Genomic DNA, 20,000 nt, shown 5'->3' on the forward strand with positions numbered 1-20,000 from the left:
CAATCATTTCCCCATGTAAGGACTGCTAGCAAAACCTGTTTCACCTGGTTATATTTTGTGAGTATATGAATTGCTTGTGACGTTATATGAGTGGATTGTGGTTGATCCCATGATTGAAAGCCACTGATTAAGCAATAGGTTTCCTTTTACATGTCGGAGTTTTCCCTTGGGGGTATTTGGTTAATATATTCAACCCATAGCCTATCAAAATACATTTTCAATAATATTGAATATAGCACAAAACCTTCCCAATACTATTGACGTGCAGGCCATAGATCTTAATAATACTGTAATTGTGGAGCATGGTGAGCTGTCATATACAGTAAATCATCCTTTTTAAACAAAGCTTTATGGCATTCTCAGACGGGAGCCGTCTGATGTGGTTTACAAGTCAGTATGTATTTAATATGTCTGTAGGTTGATTGCTCTTAAAGTTACTGCTACAGCAGTCCCTATGGTGTTCAGGGGACAGGAAGTCTAAGCCGGATGTGCAGCATGTGTTTATTAGGTGCATTCACAAATCAAGCAGCTTAACTGGCATCTCCGGACATGTCCCTTTCTCTGGAGGATGTATTGATTAGGTGGTATCAGTAGATGAGGTCTAGATGAAATATAGCTCCACTAAACAGAGGTTAAGATATAGTCTAGTCGTATACTGCCTAATCAATTGGCCCAATTTGTGCTGCAGACTTTTCCAGCAGAACATGATCATGTGTTCCTTTACTATAAACTGTATTGGCCCCTGATCCTCAGTGCTGCTGATACAGTATGCTTCCCTGTCAAATAGTATGTGGGTGGTTTGTATGTTTTCACATTACATTACATTTGGCTGATGTATTTTTAACCAAAGCGACTAACATCATGGTAACAATTAAGTTTTAAAGCAATTCTCTCAACAATTTAGTACAGTAAGAATAAGTGCATCAGTGAGTGCTGTTTTTAAACAGTTGAGTGTCAGTTCAAGACGGCTGGTAAGTGCTAGGATCAGCAAGACTTGTTGTAAGTGGTGCTATGAGAGGAGATGTTCTCTAAAGAGCTAGGTCTTCAGGAGTTTTTTGAAAATGGAGAGGGATGTCCCTGCCCTTGTAGGAACTAGCAGTGTGTTCCACCAACGAGGAACAACAGATGAGAAAAGTTTGGATTGGCCTGAGTGTACTGGTGGTAGAGCAAGACGTCGTTCGTCTGAGGAGCGCAGCGGTCTATTGAATTTGATGTGGGCTGCCATTTTTTTTGTTTTTAAGGCTGTGGTCACACCGAACTTCTTTTACTGATGACTGAAAAAAATGTTTCTTTCTAAACTTTGTCTCTCTATAGGGGCCAACATGGCAAGTATGTCAGCTGTGCTCCTGGAAATGCGTACTTCCGTCATGTAATAATTGATTTCTGTGTCTGTGTCTTCTGCAGTTGATCGCTGTCTATGAGGAGCAGGAAGCCCAGCAGAGAGGAGCTGTGAGTCCAGCAGGCGTTGCCGGGGGCAACGAGCCAGGTCGGCCCAGCCCAGAACCCTACGACTCTGAACTCTCCATCTTCCAGCCAATCAGAGGTGGCGAGATCGAAGTCAACTCCTCCGCCCTCAAATCCAGTACGTAACTAACTTCTTTTTTCTCAGAGACACAGACACAGACACAGACACCTGGTCAGATTAGAACATGTGTCCCCAAGGTCTCTAGGCCGATAGGCAGAGTAACTTTAATTGCTGTGTTGTCCGTTTCGACAAACATGGCTAACAATCTCACCTTTTTAAAAACTGCCTGCTATGCTACTTGATGTAAATGTAGCGTAAAATAAGAGTTTGTTAGGACGAATAATATCAACTGCTGCAGAATCCCCATGGCTCCTACTCCGAGTACCACTCATATTCCTACTGCGGTTGCTGCGATGCCTGTATGCTAATGCGCTACATACTCCTGCTTAATTAATTACCACAATCAATAGTGGTGCAAACAGAAGACTGAGTGATCTCTAAGGCATCCAAGGTTTTCTATCAGCTCCTAATAGAACAGTAGGGAAGCCGGCCGGAGACAGGGCTTCAGTGGGCCCTCCGCCGCCTCCTGCCTCAGTCTCCGGGGGATTCATCCGCTCACTTGACTTTGGGCCGCCTGATGAGACTGATGGAGGCTCGGTGATCTGAGGAGAATTGAAAACAATCTCAGGCCGCTGTCTTAATAGAGCTCTGGGGTCCGTGGAAGGAGCCGTGAGCGAGCTCGTGGCTGTGTGGTGCGGCGCGGCGCGCTGTGGTGCGCTACGGGTGCGGCCAACTCGTCTTTTGTTTAAAAGTTAATGGTGGATAAAATGAAGCCTCGTGCTCAGCTGATTGCCGGGATAATGAAGGCTCGCTAATGGGGATGGAGAAAAAAAACCCCTTTGTGTGTCGTTGGACGTTAATGTGCTAACTCGTCAGCGCTGAATCCAAGAGCACATCAACGCGGTGGAGTCATCAACGGAGAGCGCGGAGACACATGTCTTATTCACTTTTTATATTTCTGTTTAGAAATGTATGAAGTGCAGTTGTATGTCACTTCTGCTCGTGGAAAACACATTGACTTTTAATTTGTAGATGTTGAAGGCTCCACAAGTGTCTGGTGAGGACGTAAATGCAGGACTGGATTCCTGAGTGGCTGCCCGACTGCGTAACGAATCTAAGCAAAGGTTCCATTGCACATTCAGACTTGCATGCATTTCTTAAATAGTACGACAACATTTCAGCAATTTAACTCCTAATGAAGGTATGAAATGCGCGACAACACGTTTGTCTGAGGTTGTACAAGTGTAATTTGGTAAACCTCTGCAGAGCAAAATCTTGCGTGCACATACCATCACTGATCTTTTTCGTTTTGAAGACATCATTGTAAGAATTTGATATTGAATTTGAAACTTAAAAACGCCAGGACCTTGAGACCCTAAAGGGATTTTTCAGCTCTATGGAAATGCAAGCCCCCCTACAGACTCATAAATCAGTAAGCGTGTCTATGCGTGAGACTCGTGTGTCGGTGAGTGAGTGTGTACCCTCGCCGTGTGCGTGTGTCTACGTGCTGGACTCGTGTGTCGGTGAGTAAGTGTGTACCCTCGCTGTCTGCGTGTGTCCAATTCTCTTCTTTTTGGCGTCCAGCGCTCGGGTGACATCATTTTTCCGTTTCACTGACAGCGGCGCGTCTTCGGACATGTGTCTCTCGTTTACCCCCCGTCTGAGAGAGCGCGGCCCCCTGTCACTGACGAGCAGGATGGAGGAAACGTGTGTGTGTGTGTGTGTGTGTGTGTGTGTTTGGATAGCCTATGTGAGGTGGACCTTACATACACACGCTTTAGATACTCCCAGTGGAGACTGAACATGAGTCCAGATCATTAAGGTTGTGTGTGAGCCAGAGAATGACGAAAGGTGTGTGTGTGTGTGTGTAAAAGCAGGTCAACCATAGAAAGACGGAAACTGTGTATGTATTATATATGAGTTGGTGTGTTGGCATGAGAAAGTGGAAAGTTATGGGCACAACCCCATCAAGGTTACACCATTGATCATGTGTGTGTGTATATTTGTGTGTGTGCGTGGGTCTGTAATTGTATAGCTGCTGGATGTGTGTTTCTGCAGTGTAGTGCAGTTCTGTCTGTGTAAGGGTTTATGTATACTTACCGTATGTCCACAGAGTTCTATCTTTGTGCTGAACATGGGATTGGAGATGCGATCTTTGAGATTCTACACGTGTAGATTGTTTCTCTATGTGTGTTCTTCAAGTGTGTGTGCCTGTGTAACTGTGGCAAGATGTATGTCCTAGTGTGTGTGTGTGTGTGTGTGTGTGTGTGTGTGTGTGTGTGTGTGTGTGTGTGTGTGTGTGTGTGTGTGTGTGTGTGTGTGTGTGTGTGTCCTTCACTGTAAGTCTCTCTCGTCATCTGTCAGGCTTTGCTGTAACTGGACTCTAAGCCTGTAATTGCAGTGGCAGCTTGGAAACATGTTCCTAGCGTGAGGTCTGGCATGACGCAGGACGGTGCCACATTCCAACGTGGAGATCAGGTTTCTCTCTGGCCATCAAAGTGGACGACGAGGAGGAGGAAGGGGAGGGGGTTTGCTGCCGGAGTGGTGTTTTAGCTTGTCATTCTTTTGCCTTTCGCCTCGGATGTAAACATGCTGTCTGTCATGATGTCCCGCCCTCCCTGCCCGTCTCCCTCACGCACAGGACCAGTTTGGGTGAGAGGAGCAATGGAGAGAGTGAAAGAGAGATGGAATGAACATGGAAAAGAGAAGAAAGTGGGGAAAACAGGAGGGGGGAAAATGGTGTGTGGAGAAAAAGAGGGAGAGTATACAGTATCTATAAAAGTCTTCAGCCCCATGCCCCAAAAGTTGACTAAGAAGAGGGATACAAAAATGAGGAAAAATCCAACCTTTAAGGACACCAATTTTCTTTGTGAATGAATAATGTATCATAAATAAATACATGTTCTTCATTAAAATACAGGGTGCATAAGTATTCATACCCCTATGTTGAATTCCCATAGAGGCAGGCAGATTTTATTTTAAAGGCCTGTTATTTCATGGATCCAGGGTACTATACATCCTGATAAAGTTCCCTTGGCCTTTGGAATTAAAATAACCGCACATCATCACATGGCTTGCCCTTAAGGGAGAGTATGGCCTTGACTAAGGGCCTGATAGAACACTGGAGAGGTGATATCAGCGCTGGGGAAACAACAATAACAACAACAACTTCTGCAGCTTGTTTGTTTTCAACTGTGCTGGGTACCTCATCTCCCCGCTCCTATGGTCATCTCCCACACAGACCCTTCCATAGAAGCCCAATGGTAATCAACACCCTGCCCCTCCCTAACCCCCTCCTTTTCCCTCGTTACTCATAAGTGGATTACCTCAGGGAGTTCCGAGTGGGTTGATACCGAAACCTCCAACCATCCATGAATAAATGGAAAGGACAGAGTCTTTTCAAACCTAATAACACCTCTCCACCTCCTTCTTCTCCACCTCTCCATATATCCACCCAACCTTCCCTCCCTCTCTCTCTCTCTCTCTCTCCCTCTCTCTCTCCCTCCCTCTCCCTCTCCCTCTCCCTCTCCCTCTCCCTCTCTCCCTCTCCCTCTCCCTCTCTCTCTCTCTCTCCCTCTCCCTCTCCCTCTCCCTCTCTCCTCCCCTCCCTTGTTTTCCTCTTTAATTTAGTTATTTGATGACCTGTGAATGGCCTGGATTGACACCAGTGCTGTAATGCTATTTTAGGCGGAACTGATTTGTTTTATTGCCTCAATTAGTTCACCAAAGCGTAGCAACCCAGTACAGAGAGAGAGAGGGAGAGGGAGAGAGAGAGTTAAATAGAGAGGCAAAACAATTAGAAATCAATGGAGACTTTCCTTAGGTTATGTTGAGTGTGAAATGGACATGGTAGGGTTCACTGGCGAGTTTTATTGGATGTTTAACTCGGTTAGATGTTTGATTGTGTCTGTAGACAGGCTAGGAGATGTAGGTTTAAATGCAAGTTTTTTTGTTTTTTTATGAAGCGTGACATCGCTATCTGACCATGTTTTCCAGAATGTGTGTGTGTGGGGAGATGGGATATGTTTGTACACAGCAGTTCAGCTCAACTGCAAGCCCTGTTTGAGTTTGAAAACTTGAGTAGAGTTTTATTATTTTGTCCTCCCATAAATGTTTCCGTTTGTATGCTGTATTTAGATAAGAAGAGACTAGCAGTGATGTAGTGACAAGAGACTATGGGATGATGATGACATTTATGACTTTTAGCGATTATAGGCTATTTATTGTTGGCGACACAAAATGTCTTCTGACAAAGTTAAGCTTATCTTAACATTTCAGGAGTGAATCGCAATGTCTGAATGCAGTTTTAAAGGAGAATTCCGGCAATTTTTCACATAGATTTCTGTTTGTCGAGGTCACCGAGTACTTTCGGTACGAATTAAAACAAAACAAAATCAGAGCTAGCTAGGTCGTGTTGCCTGCAGCCAACAGCTAGAGAAGTCAGGCAGCTACAAGGCTACACTCTAGGGCATCTTTAACATCTTTAACAACAGTACTCGTGACCTCAAGAAACAGAAAACTATTTGAAAAATCGTCTGAATTTCTCTTTGAATGTCATGCTCACTCAAGAGACTGACCGTCGGTTCCAGTCCTGGCTCTGTCACAGGGGCCGTGCTCACAGGGGCTTGGAGCGAGCCAATCAGCAGACGGCCCTAGGAGCACCGGAGGCAGGGCTCTGTCTTATTGGTTCAATCGTTGAGCTCAGTCACCCACCACTTACCATCATCCAGGACAGTACTTTTGTGTGTTTACTCATGGGGCCGTAAAGATAGATCAGGAAATGAGTGGGAGAGAACGAGGAGGTGGGGAGGAGGGTGGACAGAGGACTTCTGGCTGGTCAGTTGATGATATTTACGGAGAAGTTGGCATGCATTTGCTAGTTTGTAGATCATTCACTGGCTGTTGCCGTTGATGGCTGTCTTGTAAAATGTGATTGGCTTGCAGAAGTCTGACTTTTGGGATGAGAGACATTGGTCTTGTAGAGAGGTTATAAAGTTTTTCCAGTCTTGCGTTTGACAATGAGCTCAACTGGATCTGGAGATTGTCTTTAGGCAGCCTTCAGCACACACACACGCACACCTAGCTTGGGTGTTGAAAGAACACACACACACACACACACACACACACACACACACACTTCTGTCTTTCCATGTGCTGGAGACTGCTCTTGAACTCCTGCTCCTTTACGTCATATCACCTTGAGACCACCCAAAAGATTGACACACACACACACACACACACACACACACACACACACACACACACACACACACACACACACACACCTGATTGATTTAGCAGATCCCCCTGTGTGCATTGCTATCAGGAGTTAGCATTAGTTTTATAAGACGTGTGCAGACGCCACTGGTGGCTGGTGACCCTGAGCAGGAAGTGCAGGCCTGGGTGGGGATTAAATGGAAATAGTTATTCCTCCATTGCTCTCTCCCTTCCCTCTTTTCCCTGTCTCTTACTCCCTTCCCTCTTTTCCCTGTCTCTTACTCCCTTCCCTCTTTTCCCTGTCTCTTACTCCCTTCCCTCTTTTCCCTGTCTCTTACTCTCTTCCCTCTTTTCCCTGTCTCTTACTCCCTTCCCCCTTCCCTCTTTTCCCTGTCTTTCCCTGTCTCTCCCTTCCCTCTTTTCCTTTTCCTGTCTCTTACTCCCTTCCCCTCCTGTCTCTTTTCCCCCTGTCTCTTCCCTCTTTTCCTGTCCCTGTCTTCTTCCCCCTGTCTCCCTCCCTTCCCTCTTTCCCTGTCTCTTACTCCCTTCCCTCTTTTCCCTGTCTCTTACTCCCTTCCCTCTTTTCCCGTTCTCGCAGCGTGTGATCATTGCAGTGTATAGATCCTGCAAACTGCAGATAGTGATTTAGTGCTTGTATTCAACCCTGCTGCCAAAAGTGTGTGTGTGTGTGTGTGTGTAGAGAGAGTGAGTGATGGGGACTGTAGACACACCCTCACCATATGCCAGGATGCTCCATCGATTGGCAGTAATGAGACAGACTCACCTTTCCGGAGCCTTCTCTGACCCAGGGAGTGGACTCTTAGAAAGCCACAGGGCTATTCCCATAAACATTTGTTAAAACACCGATAACACAAGACAGGACTAAATAACGACGTCCCCTTCAGGTCTAGCATTTAGATCTGCAGCACTGTTCCCATGCACATGTGTTAAAACACCAAACAAGACTAAATAGCGATGTTTCCTTCATCTTTCCTTCAAATAGTGTCTATTTGGCAAAAGTAGATTAAAGGAGCTTCTGGAGTGATGTTCCGTGCGTGATTAGAATTCCACAGATGGCCACAAAGTTAAAGCACACTTTCAAAATCACCTTGAGAAGCTTCTGCACCTACAAGAGCAACTTAAGGGAGGAAAAAAAGCAACAAAAAAAAACCGATATTCCGCTGAAGCATATGATGAGATGTCAATTTCTGATTTGTTTTGTTGATGTGGCACTTTTAAAAAAAAAAGCTGTCATCATCTCACTGAGCTTACAAGACATAATCTTCCGGGTGTCCTGCATCGTCCCTACAGACTACATCGCTGTGCTTAACACTGTAATTTGCCACTACATTAGGCTTGAGCACCACAGCACCTAGACCGTCCCATGCTTATTACTTCCTGTGGCTGCTTGGATGAAGGGCGACGCGGTGTTCAGTCAGACAGGAAATGATGATGGAAACCTGTGACGGCGCTCTTGTGAGAAGGACACTGAGCCTCTAAGGACTTCACTTCCGCCTCATCATGCGGCCATTTAGCTTCTATTCCGAGTGCCATGAAGATGACTGAACCAAAAGGGGCCCTTTTAGCCGATTTACTCACGGCATGGTGGACGTTTGTCCCGAGGACATGACTGGCATCAGGCACTTTGCCAATGCTGGAGAAAGGCACTTCTGGTGCTAGGTATTGTGTGTGATGACCGAGATGTGCTGGAAATGTCACCTCAATTGATGAGAGAGAGAGAGATCCATGATTTTGTTATTGAATTCGTAGGCTGGGATTCCTCTCGGTAACAATTACGTTTAAAGGTAGCCTAGCCTCCTGCTTTTTCAGAAGGGGCGGCAGTCAGGCTACTGAGAGAGCGATGTACAGTGGCAGAGCGACGCACAGTGGCTGAAAGTGGTACTAAAGCTTTACGCAGCTTCACGCCTCGTAATGCGCGACTGAAGTGGCCATTTGAAAACGATGCCCACTGTATGTGTGTTTCAGGAGTTTGTGCTACCTAGTGCACAGACAACTCTAAAACACACTGGGCAGGAGACTTGAGAGAAAGTATGTGTACAGATAATTGAGTCTGGAAGTTCTACTGAAGACACACACACACTCACAAACTCGTTCAGGCTCCTCTAAGCCTCCACTGCCCTTCCAAAAGCAAAGGAAGTAAGTTCATTAAAGTGTGGAATGAGCGGAATGTGAGAGATTAGGATGTGCATCACCCCCACCAGCTGCTCCCGCTTGACTATGAGACATGTGATTTATCAGAACCTCTGGCCTGTGGTCATTAACGCAATGACCCCTCAGATCCGCTTCAAAGAGGAGCCTCCGACGCGAACCCGCCCTCCAAGTGACTGCACACCCTCCTCCGCACCCCTCCCGAAACTCAGACGCGCTCCCACTTGATCTTTTAAACATAAGTCTCACACACACACACACACACACACACACACCAGAGACTCGTAAAACATATCTGTGAGTTGGTTTTGGCCTCAAAGAAAAGTGCCCCTGGGATCAAGACCTCCGATGTGAGGGTTGGTACTGCAGCAGGTGACATCTGACCCCTTGATGAACCATGACCACACCCTGCCCCCAACACACCCACACACACTCACACTCACACTCAAGGGCGTCAGTTTGTTTTTAGAAGTGGTGGGGACAATAACCATAAGCTTGAGTGTGTTTTGAAAAGTGCGGGGTACCCTTATGTAAGCTATTCATCCATTCAACGCTGCATTACAATATGCTCAACAGTAGTGTTGCGCCGGTTAAGTTTTTTTAACATCCGCACCCACCCGACCTGTCAGGAGAGTCAATCTGCACCCACTCGACCCTCAATATGCACTGATTAACTACCCGAACCTGACCCGACAAAAAAAAAAAAAACAATGAGACGTCTTTTTGCCGCAACGTGTGTCTCTGAAAACGAGGTGAAAATGTGCAGGCCTGCTGATCTGTTCACATGATGCAGAATTTTGGGGAGGCAGCATCAGCTATTAATGTTACGTGCAACAGGGGCGTGTAGAGTTATAGGCGTAGGCCTTATTATGCGTGGGCCTTCAGATGCAGCAGGTGTGTGATTTCCAAAACCATGGCGGGAGATCCGACTGCACTTTGGTTAGCTTGCATTTGCTTTGCTGTTGCTTAGAATGTTGAATTCTTAGAATTTGGAAGGGAAATTGAAGAGAAGAGTTGCCCCCTGCTTTGGCAGTGATTCCCCTTTGAAAATCAGAGGTTCACAGGCTACTGTGGCCTTGGTCAGTGGCGCCGCCAGCTGTAATCCTGTAGCCTATGCACTGTGCGTACAATTCATTCATGAAATCATTCAATACAACAATAAAAATAGCTTGTGTACTGTCTTAATTGAAACATGCTTCACGCACAAATGATGTCCATTCTCTTTGCCCTAGGCTATCTCAACATAAGGATAGGCCTACATTAGAAGATGATGGTTGGTGTAAACTTTGTCACACGACGTGATAAGCAGTTCTGGCGCTTAAACGCAACGTTCCATTCAGTCATAAATCAATCAAACGTAGGCCTAGTGCTCGTCATGAAAAGAAAACAGCAGCTTAATATTTTTCAGGTGTTTAACAGTAGGCCTAGGCACACTGTATCAGTTATGCCGTAGGCAGTGAGATTATTAGGCATTGCATCCTGTCACTCTGTTTGGAACATCGCAGTTCGGGTTGATAAGATTCAGTTAATACGAGTATGGGTCGTCTCAAAGTTTGGGATAACCAAACAGCAGAGTAGGCAAAGCAAATCCTAATTGTTAGGTTGCCAATAGCTGTCTTTTCTCTAGGCCTGGGCCAATCGGAAATCGCAACATAAGCTCATTGGTTTCTTTTTTTCTTTTCTTTCTTGTTCGCGTGTTGGGTAGTGAAGCGATGCATTTAAATCAATGTACATCAGAGCCGATATGGCCAGCCCTGATCTGCTGCTCTGTAAGGTATTTCTGTCCCACCCAAATTAGCTGAACTACTTATGGAAGTAGCCTATTCATCACAGACATCACATGTATCACATTTAACGAGCTTTTTCTCAGCTTTTAAACGATGTTGGTGGTTAGTTGTTGTGGTAAACGGTTCGCGAGAAAAGTAGCCTAACTTTAATTCAATCATAGCCTATTATCTGCACCCGTCTCCCTACCCATTCATCTTGGCTTCTCAAACTTTCCCTCAACACATGACAAACCATATATCAGAATAAACAGCAGACCTTACCGAACACAAAGGTGTAATTAAAGTTTAAAGCACTCCCCTGTACAGTTAGCCATTCCAGAGTTATCCGGTTTTCAATTTGCAGCAATGTCTATATGCATGTCTCCAACTTTGGGGTTCACAATGATTTTATAACAGAAAGTGTCAGAAAAGGGCATGTGAGAAAAAGAGAGGGATGGAGAGAGGGAATTAAGGAGAGAGATAGCGAGAGCGAGCAGGAGAAGGGATAGAGTAAAAGGCAGGAAGGAGAGAAATGATGGAGAGAGAGAGAGAGAGAGGATGTGTGTGTGTGTACTTCACTGGTCTGAGACGGTCCAAGCACATCTGGCTAGTCTCACCTGGGCCTGCGTGTGAGTGTGTGAGCGTGCGTTAATGTGTGGATGTGTGTGTGCACATTTGCAGAGATGTACAACAGGGGTTACTGTTGTCAAGCTTGGCAACACTGCTGCTTTCATCTTGGCTGGCATGTTTACACAAGCTATAAATGCAGTAGGACACACACACACACACACACACACACACACACACACACACACACACACACACACACACATACACACACTGTCCTGAAGGCAGCAAATGTAGTTGCCTGTCTTATTGATAACGGTGACTTACGTAAAATATCCCACCTCTCTCTCAAATCCCAGATCCTTTTGCTGCATGTGTGTGTTTGAGAGAGAGGGTGTGTGCGTATGTTTGTGAGAGTGTTTGTGAGTGTATGTGTGTGTGTGAGAGAGACTGTTTGAGAAAATGTGTGTGTGTGTGTGTGTGTGAGAGAGAGAGAGAAAGTTTGAGAGTGTGTGTGTTTGTGTGAGAGAGAGAGTGTTTGAGAGAGTGCGTCTGTGTGTGTGTGTGGTTTAAAATAGCTGCTGTCATCAGCAGCAATGGAGGTGATCCAGAAAGGTTACATCTGCTCCCATAATCCTTTGCTTTCCCACAGAGTCCTGATACCCACTAGTTTGGGTGCCTGTGTGTATCTCTGTGTGCATGTGTGCATTTATCTCTCTCTTCTCTCTCTCTCTCTCTCTCTCTCTCTCTCTCTCTCTCTCTTTCTTTCTCTCTCTCTCTCTCTCTCTCTCTGTGTGTGTGTGTGTGTGTGTGTTGGGATAGAATAGATTGAACACATGGATCAGGTCCAATGCAAAACACGGTTTCTCAATTGCCATGAAGAAAAAATAAAAATGATAATGTTTATTCACAGAGAAGACCTCTGCCTTTTCTCTCTCTTTTTCCTGTTCTACCATCACTTTCTTCTCTCCCTCCCTCTCCCTCCATCTTCACACACCCATTTTCTCCCTCTCCCTCCCTCTCTCCTTCCATCTTCTCTCTCCTCTCTCCATCTCTTCCCCATCCCTCTTGCGGTTGCTGCAGCTCATGTTGTTTAGACCACCACTGAAACACAATTGATTTCTCGCCTCCCCTCAATCAATGTTCACAGGTTTGGACAGTGTCAGGGGCCCACTCACCGCAGCGCTCGATAGCTGACCCTTCACATGCTTTTTGGCATCTCCATATATTTTCAGTCTTTTTTGGCCGTACTTAAGGCATATTACAGAGATGGCCCATTTAAATTCATCGTTGTCTTACTCCCGAGCTCAGCATTTCTGAGAGAAGCCATCGGTCAGACGACAGCTGTCTGTAGTCGGCCCTCACTCCTCCTGGTGGAGGGTTATTGGTGCCTTGTCTTCGTTTTGGTCCTTCTTTTTTGGTCATGATATTTTTCTTTCTCGTCTCGATCTATCGTGAGTTGACCCCATGTTTTTGTCTTGCTAGTCAGAGGAGATGGATTTTTCTCGAGCTGTTTTGATGGGTGTCGTCCTCCATTGATCTGACATGTCTTACAGCTACAGGAGCATAGGGAGGGTCCATACAGATCAATTCCTCCTGGGCAAGTGCACTGAATAGATGCACGCCTTGGTAAAGGGGCTGTCCAGATCCATTCCTCCTGGGCAAGTGCACTGAATACTGTAGATGCACCCCTTGGTAAAGGGGCTGTCCAGATCCATTCCTCCTGGGCAAGTGCACTGAATACTGTAGATGCACCCCTTGGTAAAGGGGCTGTCCAGATCCATTCCTCCTGGGCAAGTGCACTGAATACTGTAGATGCACGCCTTGGTAGCGTGCTGCATTAAGCACCTCCTCATTTGCCCAAGTTAATTTTGTTTACCAAATCAACCTCTAAGTCAGGGGTCTCAAACTCAAATGAGCTGGGGGCCACTTCTGCCAATGTCATCTCGTTGGAGGGCCACGTCAGTGTTAAAGAATAATACAAAAAAAGAACGGCTATTTCCTAAAATGCAATGTTTTTTTTTTTCAAATACTGTATTTTCAAACACAAAACTACAAACAGAAAGTGCAAGACTTTTTATCTATTTTTAGACACCTGTGCTAGCAACCTTAGCTTATAAATAAAATAATGATTAAATAAATATTAATACAAATGATAAAAACAAACAAAAAAGCATAAAAACAGGTGTGTGTGTGTGTTTCACACCAAATAAAAATATTTTCCTCTCAACTGTTTTAAACCTGGCAAACTAGGCGTCAGGGTTAAGAAAGCAACACCATTGGATTTTTATATAAAAATTTCAAAAGGCCATGGCTTGAAAGTGGTCAGAGATAGTCCTACTGTAAATGTAAAAATCTTTGAGTATAAACAAAAGTTGTACATTTATTATTGCATCGCTTCCGTGTCATTACAAATGCACGTCTTCGTGTTTCTCGCGTGTAATACAAGTATTTCCTGAAAACGTTGTGCAGTGATTTTGGTTTGAATCAAGCTCTGGATGTCTAGCAAATAATGGAGGAGAGTACAAATGAGATTTGTCACCGTACTTGGATCTATCGTCTATTTTAATCAGTATCGTTTTTTGTCGCAATTAAAAATACCCTCAAGGGCCGGATTACATTATTATTTTGACATAGGTTGCAGGTCGGAATTGGGCCGGACGCGGGCCAGATTTGGCCCGCGGGCCGGGAGTTTGAGACCCCTGCTCTAAGGTTAACAAGCCATAATGGTACTATAGTATTTATTTCCTTGTGCATAGGTACAATACAGAATATATAAAGTTAATGGTTAATATACTGTAAAAATAGCTTCCGATAAAGTGCTATTTCAATATCACACGTCATTAATGGAGGTTTACCTGCACTGATAGTGTAATGTAATACAGTGTCACTTTTAGTAGTTTTTAGCTCTTTAGTTCTTTCACTTCAGTCTCTCGTCATCTCCTTACATATTAGATGTACACATGTCAGCATATGGTGTACGGAAAACGTGCTAAACTAAATATGGTGTATGGAAAACTAAACGTCCTAAACTAAATATGGTGTACGGTAAATGTGCTAAACTAAATATGGTGTACGGTAAATGTGCTAAACTAAATATGGTGTACGGTAAATGTGCTAAACTAAATATGGTTTACGGTAAACATGCTAAACTAAATATGGAGTATGGTAAACATGCTAAACTAAATATGATTCATGGTAAACATGCTAAACTAAATATGGTGTACGGTAAAAGTGCTAAACTAAATATGATTCACGGTAAACGTGCTAAACTAAATATAGTTTATGGTAAACGTGCTAAATTAAATATGGTTTACAGTAAACGTGCTAAATTAAATATGGCTTCAAATGTGTCCTGTCAGTCCCCTGCCTCCAGTCCTTTCCTCCTCTCCCCCCTAGAGTTTTCTAGTGTCTAACATTCCTCCTTTCTCCAAACTCCAAAGCTGGTCTCCCTGTCTCCTTGTGAGTCAAACTCTGCGACTCCGCCTCCTGACACCTGCCATCAGTTATCCGCTTGGTAATTAATGACTTCATATGGCAGGCTGACGAATCGGAAAGGAACGGATGATCAGAATGAGAAAGATGACAGGAGAGTGGAGGGTGTGTGTGTGTGAGTGTGTGTGTTTTGAATCTGTGTGTGTGTGCGTGGAATTGTGTGAATCTGTGTGTGTGCGCGATCTGTGTGTGTATCTCTGTGTTTGTGTGTGTGTGTGTGTGTGTAAGGGATAGAAAGCAGAGAGAGAGAGACACACATTAGCGGAGCTGGAGGTCAGATTGATCACAGGGGCAGATGTAACGTGAGGTACATCTCTCATGCGAATCGCTTCGCTAACTCCCCATGAGCGGCGATGATGGATGAGACCCGAGAACTTTCCGGTGGAGGTGTAATGACTCACTCTTCGCGCTCACTCTCGAATTGTGCTGTTGTGTAGTCTGAACACACACACACACACATACACACACCTCTGCCTTAAGTGCTGCTCAAAGTACAGAGCTGAGTCATTGACAGCTTGTTTCATTCTAAAACCAGGTTGAATAATTAGGACAAGAAACTGGTCATAATGCTAGCATGTTCACAGGCATTTAATGGCTTTATATGTTACTGTTCTAATACAGATATAATCATGTCATCCAGTACTCTTTTTTCATTTGAAATGAAAGGAGGGTGATACAGACAGCAGGGAGTCAACACAGACCCATTGAGTATGTTGCAATGACAAAATTGACATAATGACAAATGACATAATTAAAGACAGATTTAATAGATGAGACACTATTTTGTCATGGGTAGAACCAATTAAAACTACATATGTAAACAAATTTATAAGATCTGAATAATTTTCACCAAGCCGGAAAAAACATATAAGCCCCGATTCTGACTGAAAGGGTAGGTAACCAGACACAGCAAGTGCTTGCTCTTAGACTGCCAATCAAACTGTGATGAAAACTAAACACGATGACACTAGTGCTAATCTGTTCTCTCATTATTCAGCACAGTTTATTATTGAACACAATCCTAGCAGACGCCTACCCTTTGTTCTTCTGATCAGATTATTCTGAGAACAAGTGGCAGACAAATGCCAATGCTGCGTTGTTCAGAAGCACTCCGAGCGTATTTCAGATCAGTGTTGATATTAATAAACGCGAGCCGATGGCGGCCGGTCTGACCTTTGCTTGGCGTAGCAGAAGCGGGGTGCTGTGATCAAACGCTCTGCGTGTTTATTTTAGCGTCGCAAGCGGAGAGATGAACGAGCGCTTTAGGCCGCGTTGACTGACAGGCGGACGGGCCGTTTCTGGCACAATGAGCTCGTCTCTGTCTCTGCCTCATCTCGGTCTCACAGCGAGCTCGTCTCATCTCCGCCTCGTCTTCCCTGCCGCTAGAGACAGGAGGCGGTGATTTGGCCACGCTGATTGCTGAGTCACTAGTTTACTGCTGTGAGCGGCATATGACATGGGGCTTTTACTGGGGCAATGGAGCAGGAGCAGGGGCAGATATCTGACGTGGGGCTTTTACTGGGGCAGATCACTGAGATGCTCTCCACTCCACTCTTCATTATCAGTTATAAAAACAGCTTGTTTTGGATTGGTCAGCCTTGAAGCTGAAGCACAGCGATTTAAATCAGTCCAGGTTAAAGGTGTCATTTCTACTAGCTGATGCTGTGACTTCATTTCTTTTGGAGCTTGGTCTGGGTAGAATTGGGCCCACTGCACTGTCCTACTGATCCAGATTTTTGGAGCACCCTGCTGTAAAAGGTTTTTACCTCTGGTGTGTGTGTGTGTGTGTGTCTGTCTGTCTGTCTGTCTGTCTGTCTGTCTGTCTGTGAACATTGAGCTGTGGTGTTATACTTTGCTCCCTCTGACCTGTTCATGAGGTGCAATTGGCTGTGTAGTGTGTGTGTGTAGTGTGTGTGTGTGTGTGCCTGTCTGACGCCTCGGTCTCAGTAGCATCAGGCCTGGTCAGTGCAGTGGGCCGTGTCTCCCCTCTGGAGATTCCCTGGAGGAGAGGGGAGGAGGGGGACCCTTGGGCCTTTCATGCCCAGCAAAGCCTGTCATCCCTGGGCAACATAGGATGCAGTCATGGCCTGTAGCCCCTGTGGAGCGCGAAGGGCTGGGAGGGCCGGGGTAATCGGGGAGATAAAAAGCCCACCTGGGGCCAAAGCTGCCCCTGCGCCTAGCAACGCTCCTCTCCTCTCCATCCAACCCCTACACTATACCCTGCCCTGTGCCTAGCAACCGCATCCTCTCCTCTCCTCTCGCTGCCCTGCTGCTCTCTGGAGGGAATGGATGCTGGCCCTCGGAGACTGATCCACCTTAATGAAAGCGTTGGCCACAGCACAGGTCATCTCAGTCTTCCTGTGGTTTTACTCCAAATAATATTTTACATTATTCAGCACCCTGGTGGTAATAAGGGTTTTGGATTATTTTAATGATTATTTTAATTTTGATGATTTGTAACATCTTAGACCTTAGAATTTGCAAGTCATCGCAATTAGAAAAAATCAAGAGAAAGCAAAAAAAATAAATGAATATATAGAACTTGTTCTTTTGAATTGTCAGCTGTAATTTATATATTAATCAAACAAACCAATCACACCAGCACAAATGAAAATAAATGAAATTCCAAATCATTTTAAAGGATGTCCAAATGGCGAGAAATGCCAAAATGAAGTAGCACTGTGTAACTGCAGAAATGAGAGTTGTCTTTATTAAATCCCGTAACAGGAAGTCCTGTGCATGTCGGTATTGGATTTTTCCATTCACAGTGATTTATTGTATTCTGCCAATACAACAGCATGAGGGGCTACGCTGGCCCAACTGATTGGCGATCACACACTCGTTTGTGTGGCTTCTAATGATCGATCGAAGGAAAGTCTGTTATTTATTCGCAAGACTGACAAATTATTTTTTGCATTCAGTTTCTCGTCCTAAAGTTCTTTTTGTCTTTTATTTGCAACTCAAAGGGTGTTTTGTGGTGTTAAGCAGAATGTATGCATTGAAAATGGAAACGTCCTTAGAGATAGAAAATCAATTTTACAATCGATTCAACACTTATGTCTCAAAAATCAAACAGGATTTTCTCTTTGTCTCTGTGCTCTTCACAAAAGTGACAGCCCTGGTGTGTGTGTATGTGTGTATGTTGGCAGAACTGCACCAGGTCAGTCCGAGTGCTTCTCTCCACCCCCCTCTAAACTGCTGCTTTCTTAAACAGACATGCTTGTCATGTTTCTGTGAGGTCCTTTTGCTGTATCCCTACTAGCCCCTCAGAGCCCACACTGTGTGTGTGTGTGTGTGTGTGTGTGTGTGTGTGTGTGTGTGTGTAGGAGGCCAAGGCGACTGACAGGGAACCAGTGCTTTTAAAATTAGATGCAGCCTACTGCCAGTGGGAGAGTTAGCGGATTGAAATCTCTAAAGCAGTGTGCCAGGGGTTCTGACAGGCGCACTCACACACACACACACACACACACACACAGGCATTCTGCTGAGACTACTGAAAAGTGCCTGTGTGAAAATCATACACTTAAATCCTCTTGTGCTGTTGCCCTCACAGAGGCTTCTCTCTCTCCCCCTTCCCCACATCTCACACATACAACCCCCCCCACTCACTACTTCTCCTTTTCACCCTGATTATGCACACACACACACACACACACACACACACACACCCCCACTATGATTATTCTGATTTATGGATATGCAGATTAGTCCAGAACTCATCTAGATTATAGGAAATTGGACATATTTAAGATAGCATCAATACAAGTCATATATTTTGTCTGACTTTTGTTCTCTCAACCTAGGAAGTCTGACCTGTATGTGTATGTATGTGTGTGTGTGTGTGTGTGTGTGTGTGTGTGTGTGTGTGTGTGTGTGTGTGCGTGTCTGCGTGTGTGTTCGTGCATGCGTGCGTGTGTGTTTCAGACACTCCTCTGTTGGTGCGCAGCAGCAGTGAGTCGGCCCTCAGCCCCCCAGCGGACGCTGCACCTCCGCCTCCAGACGAGCAGAATGGCAGACCCACTCCAGCGGTAAGTGTGACCCAGCCAGGCTCACCTCTCCTGGGCCTGATGCACTGACCCGAGGGCATCCTCTCCCAGGCCTCCAGACCCTTGGATCTCACCATAAGGTTCTCATTGACATGTGTTCATTTAGCAGACAACGATACGCACTGCACAGACCCCGAGTGCAGACTGTAAAAGACCATATCATTCCAGACTAGACTACCGAAGTACCATTCATGTAGGCCTGATTGTGTGTGATGAAACTGTGATGGATTATCTGTTGCAGATTATGCAGTGGTTTGTTTGGTCTTTGATCAGCCAAAGAAAATGCCAGTAACTCTTCTGCTAGTCACCATAATTTTGATGGCACAAAAATTCTTAATAGCCCCCATTCCAAAATTGAAATGGAAAAAGAGATCCCCTTCTGTACTGTGTCAGAGTTATGTTTATAGTTTGTTGCAAAGATGCGTATTTAGTCTGTTTAGATAGATAGATAGATAGATAGATAGATAGATAGATAGATAGATAGATAGATAGATAGATAGATACTTTATTGATCCCCAGGGGAAATTCAAGGTCTCAGTAGCATACAGACGACACACACATTCACTAACAGCAGAAAAAGTAATTAAAAATATATAATATAAAAACACAACTAAGCAATAAGGACAGTAGAAGATAAAGAATATACTAAATATACTAAAATACAAATGATACTAAATAACACTTAATCTAAATCAATTCTAAAAAAATGCATTGCAATGACTGAGGCAGGGACTGAGCCTGTGATTCTCTCTGCATAGTAAGGTAAGGTAAGGTGCTCTGTGTGAATGAGTGTCATGGTGATGGTGCAAATGAGTAGGTCAAACAGTGCAACAGTGCAAGAATAAAGTCTATTTTTCTATATATCTATATAGATATATAACTATGTTAAGAAAGGTGGCCACAGTTTGGCTGTGGCATGGAGGGAGGGGTTGTGCATATGTGCTAATGTGCTAATATAGCACGCAAACAGTGAGGCAGAAGACAGTGGTAAAAAGTGGCTAGTGGACAGACAGTATCCAAAAATGGAGGTGGTGAAGAGGCAGACATACTATGCGGAGAAGTCTATTTCTCCTCTTTCCTTAAGTGAAACATTGAACAGTTCAATGGCCCTGGGGACAAATGACTTCCTCAGTCTGTCTGTTGTGCAAGGCAGTGAGCGAAGTCTCCAGCTGATCATTGTGCTTCTCAACTGTACGGGGACCCCTGAGAGCTTAT

General features: G+C 44.8%; 1 protein-coding gene across 1 annotated transcript in view; it reads left to right on the forward strand.

Annotated features, from left to right (window-relative positions):
- The window catches only part of LOC125291592 (partitioning defective 3 homolog B-like), a 181,410-nt gene that overhangs the window by 69,538 nt on the left and 91,872 nt on the right, over positions 1 to 20,000 (forward strand). Inside the window, exons 3-4 of the mRNA XM_048238416.1 lie at positions 1,405 to 1,582; positions 18,664 to 18,767. Coding sequence (XP_048094373.1) covers positions 1,405 to 1,582; positions 18,664 to 18,767 — 282 coding nt within the window. The remainder of the gene's footprint in view (positions 1 to 1,404; positions 1,583 to 18,663; positions 18,768 to 20,000) is intronic.

The sequence above is a fragment of the Alosa alosa genome, chromosome 3, assembly GCF_017589495.1.
Source record: "Alosa alosa isolate M-15738 ecotype Scorff River chromosome 3, AALO_Geno_1.1, whole genome shotgun sequence".
In the NCBI taxonomy this organism is placed as follows: domain Eukaryota; kingdom Metazoa; phylum Chordata; class Actinopteri; order Clupeiformes; family Clupeidae; genus Alosa; species Alosa alosa.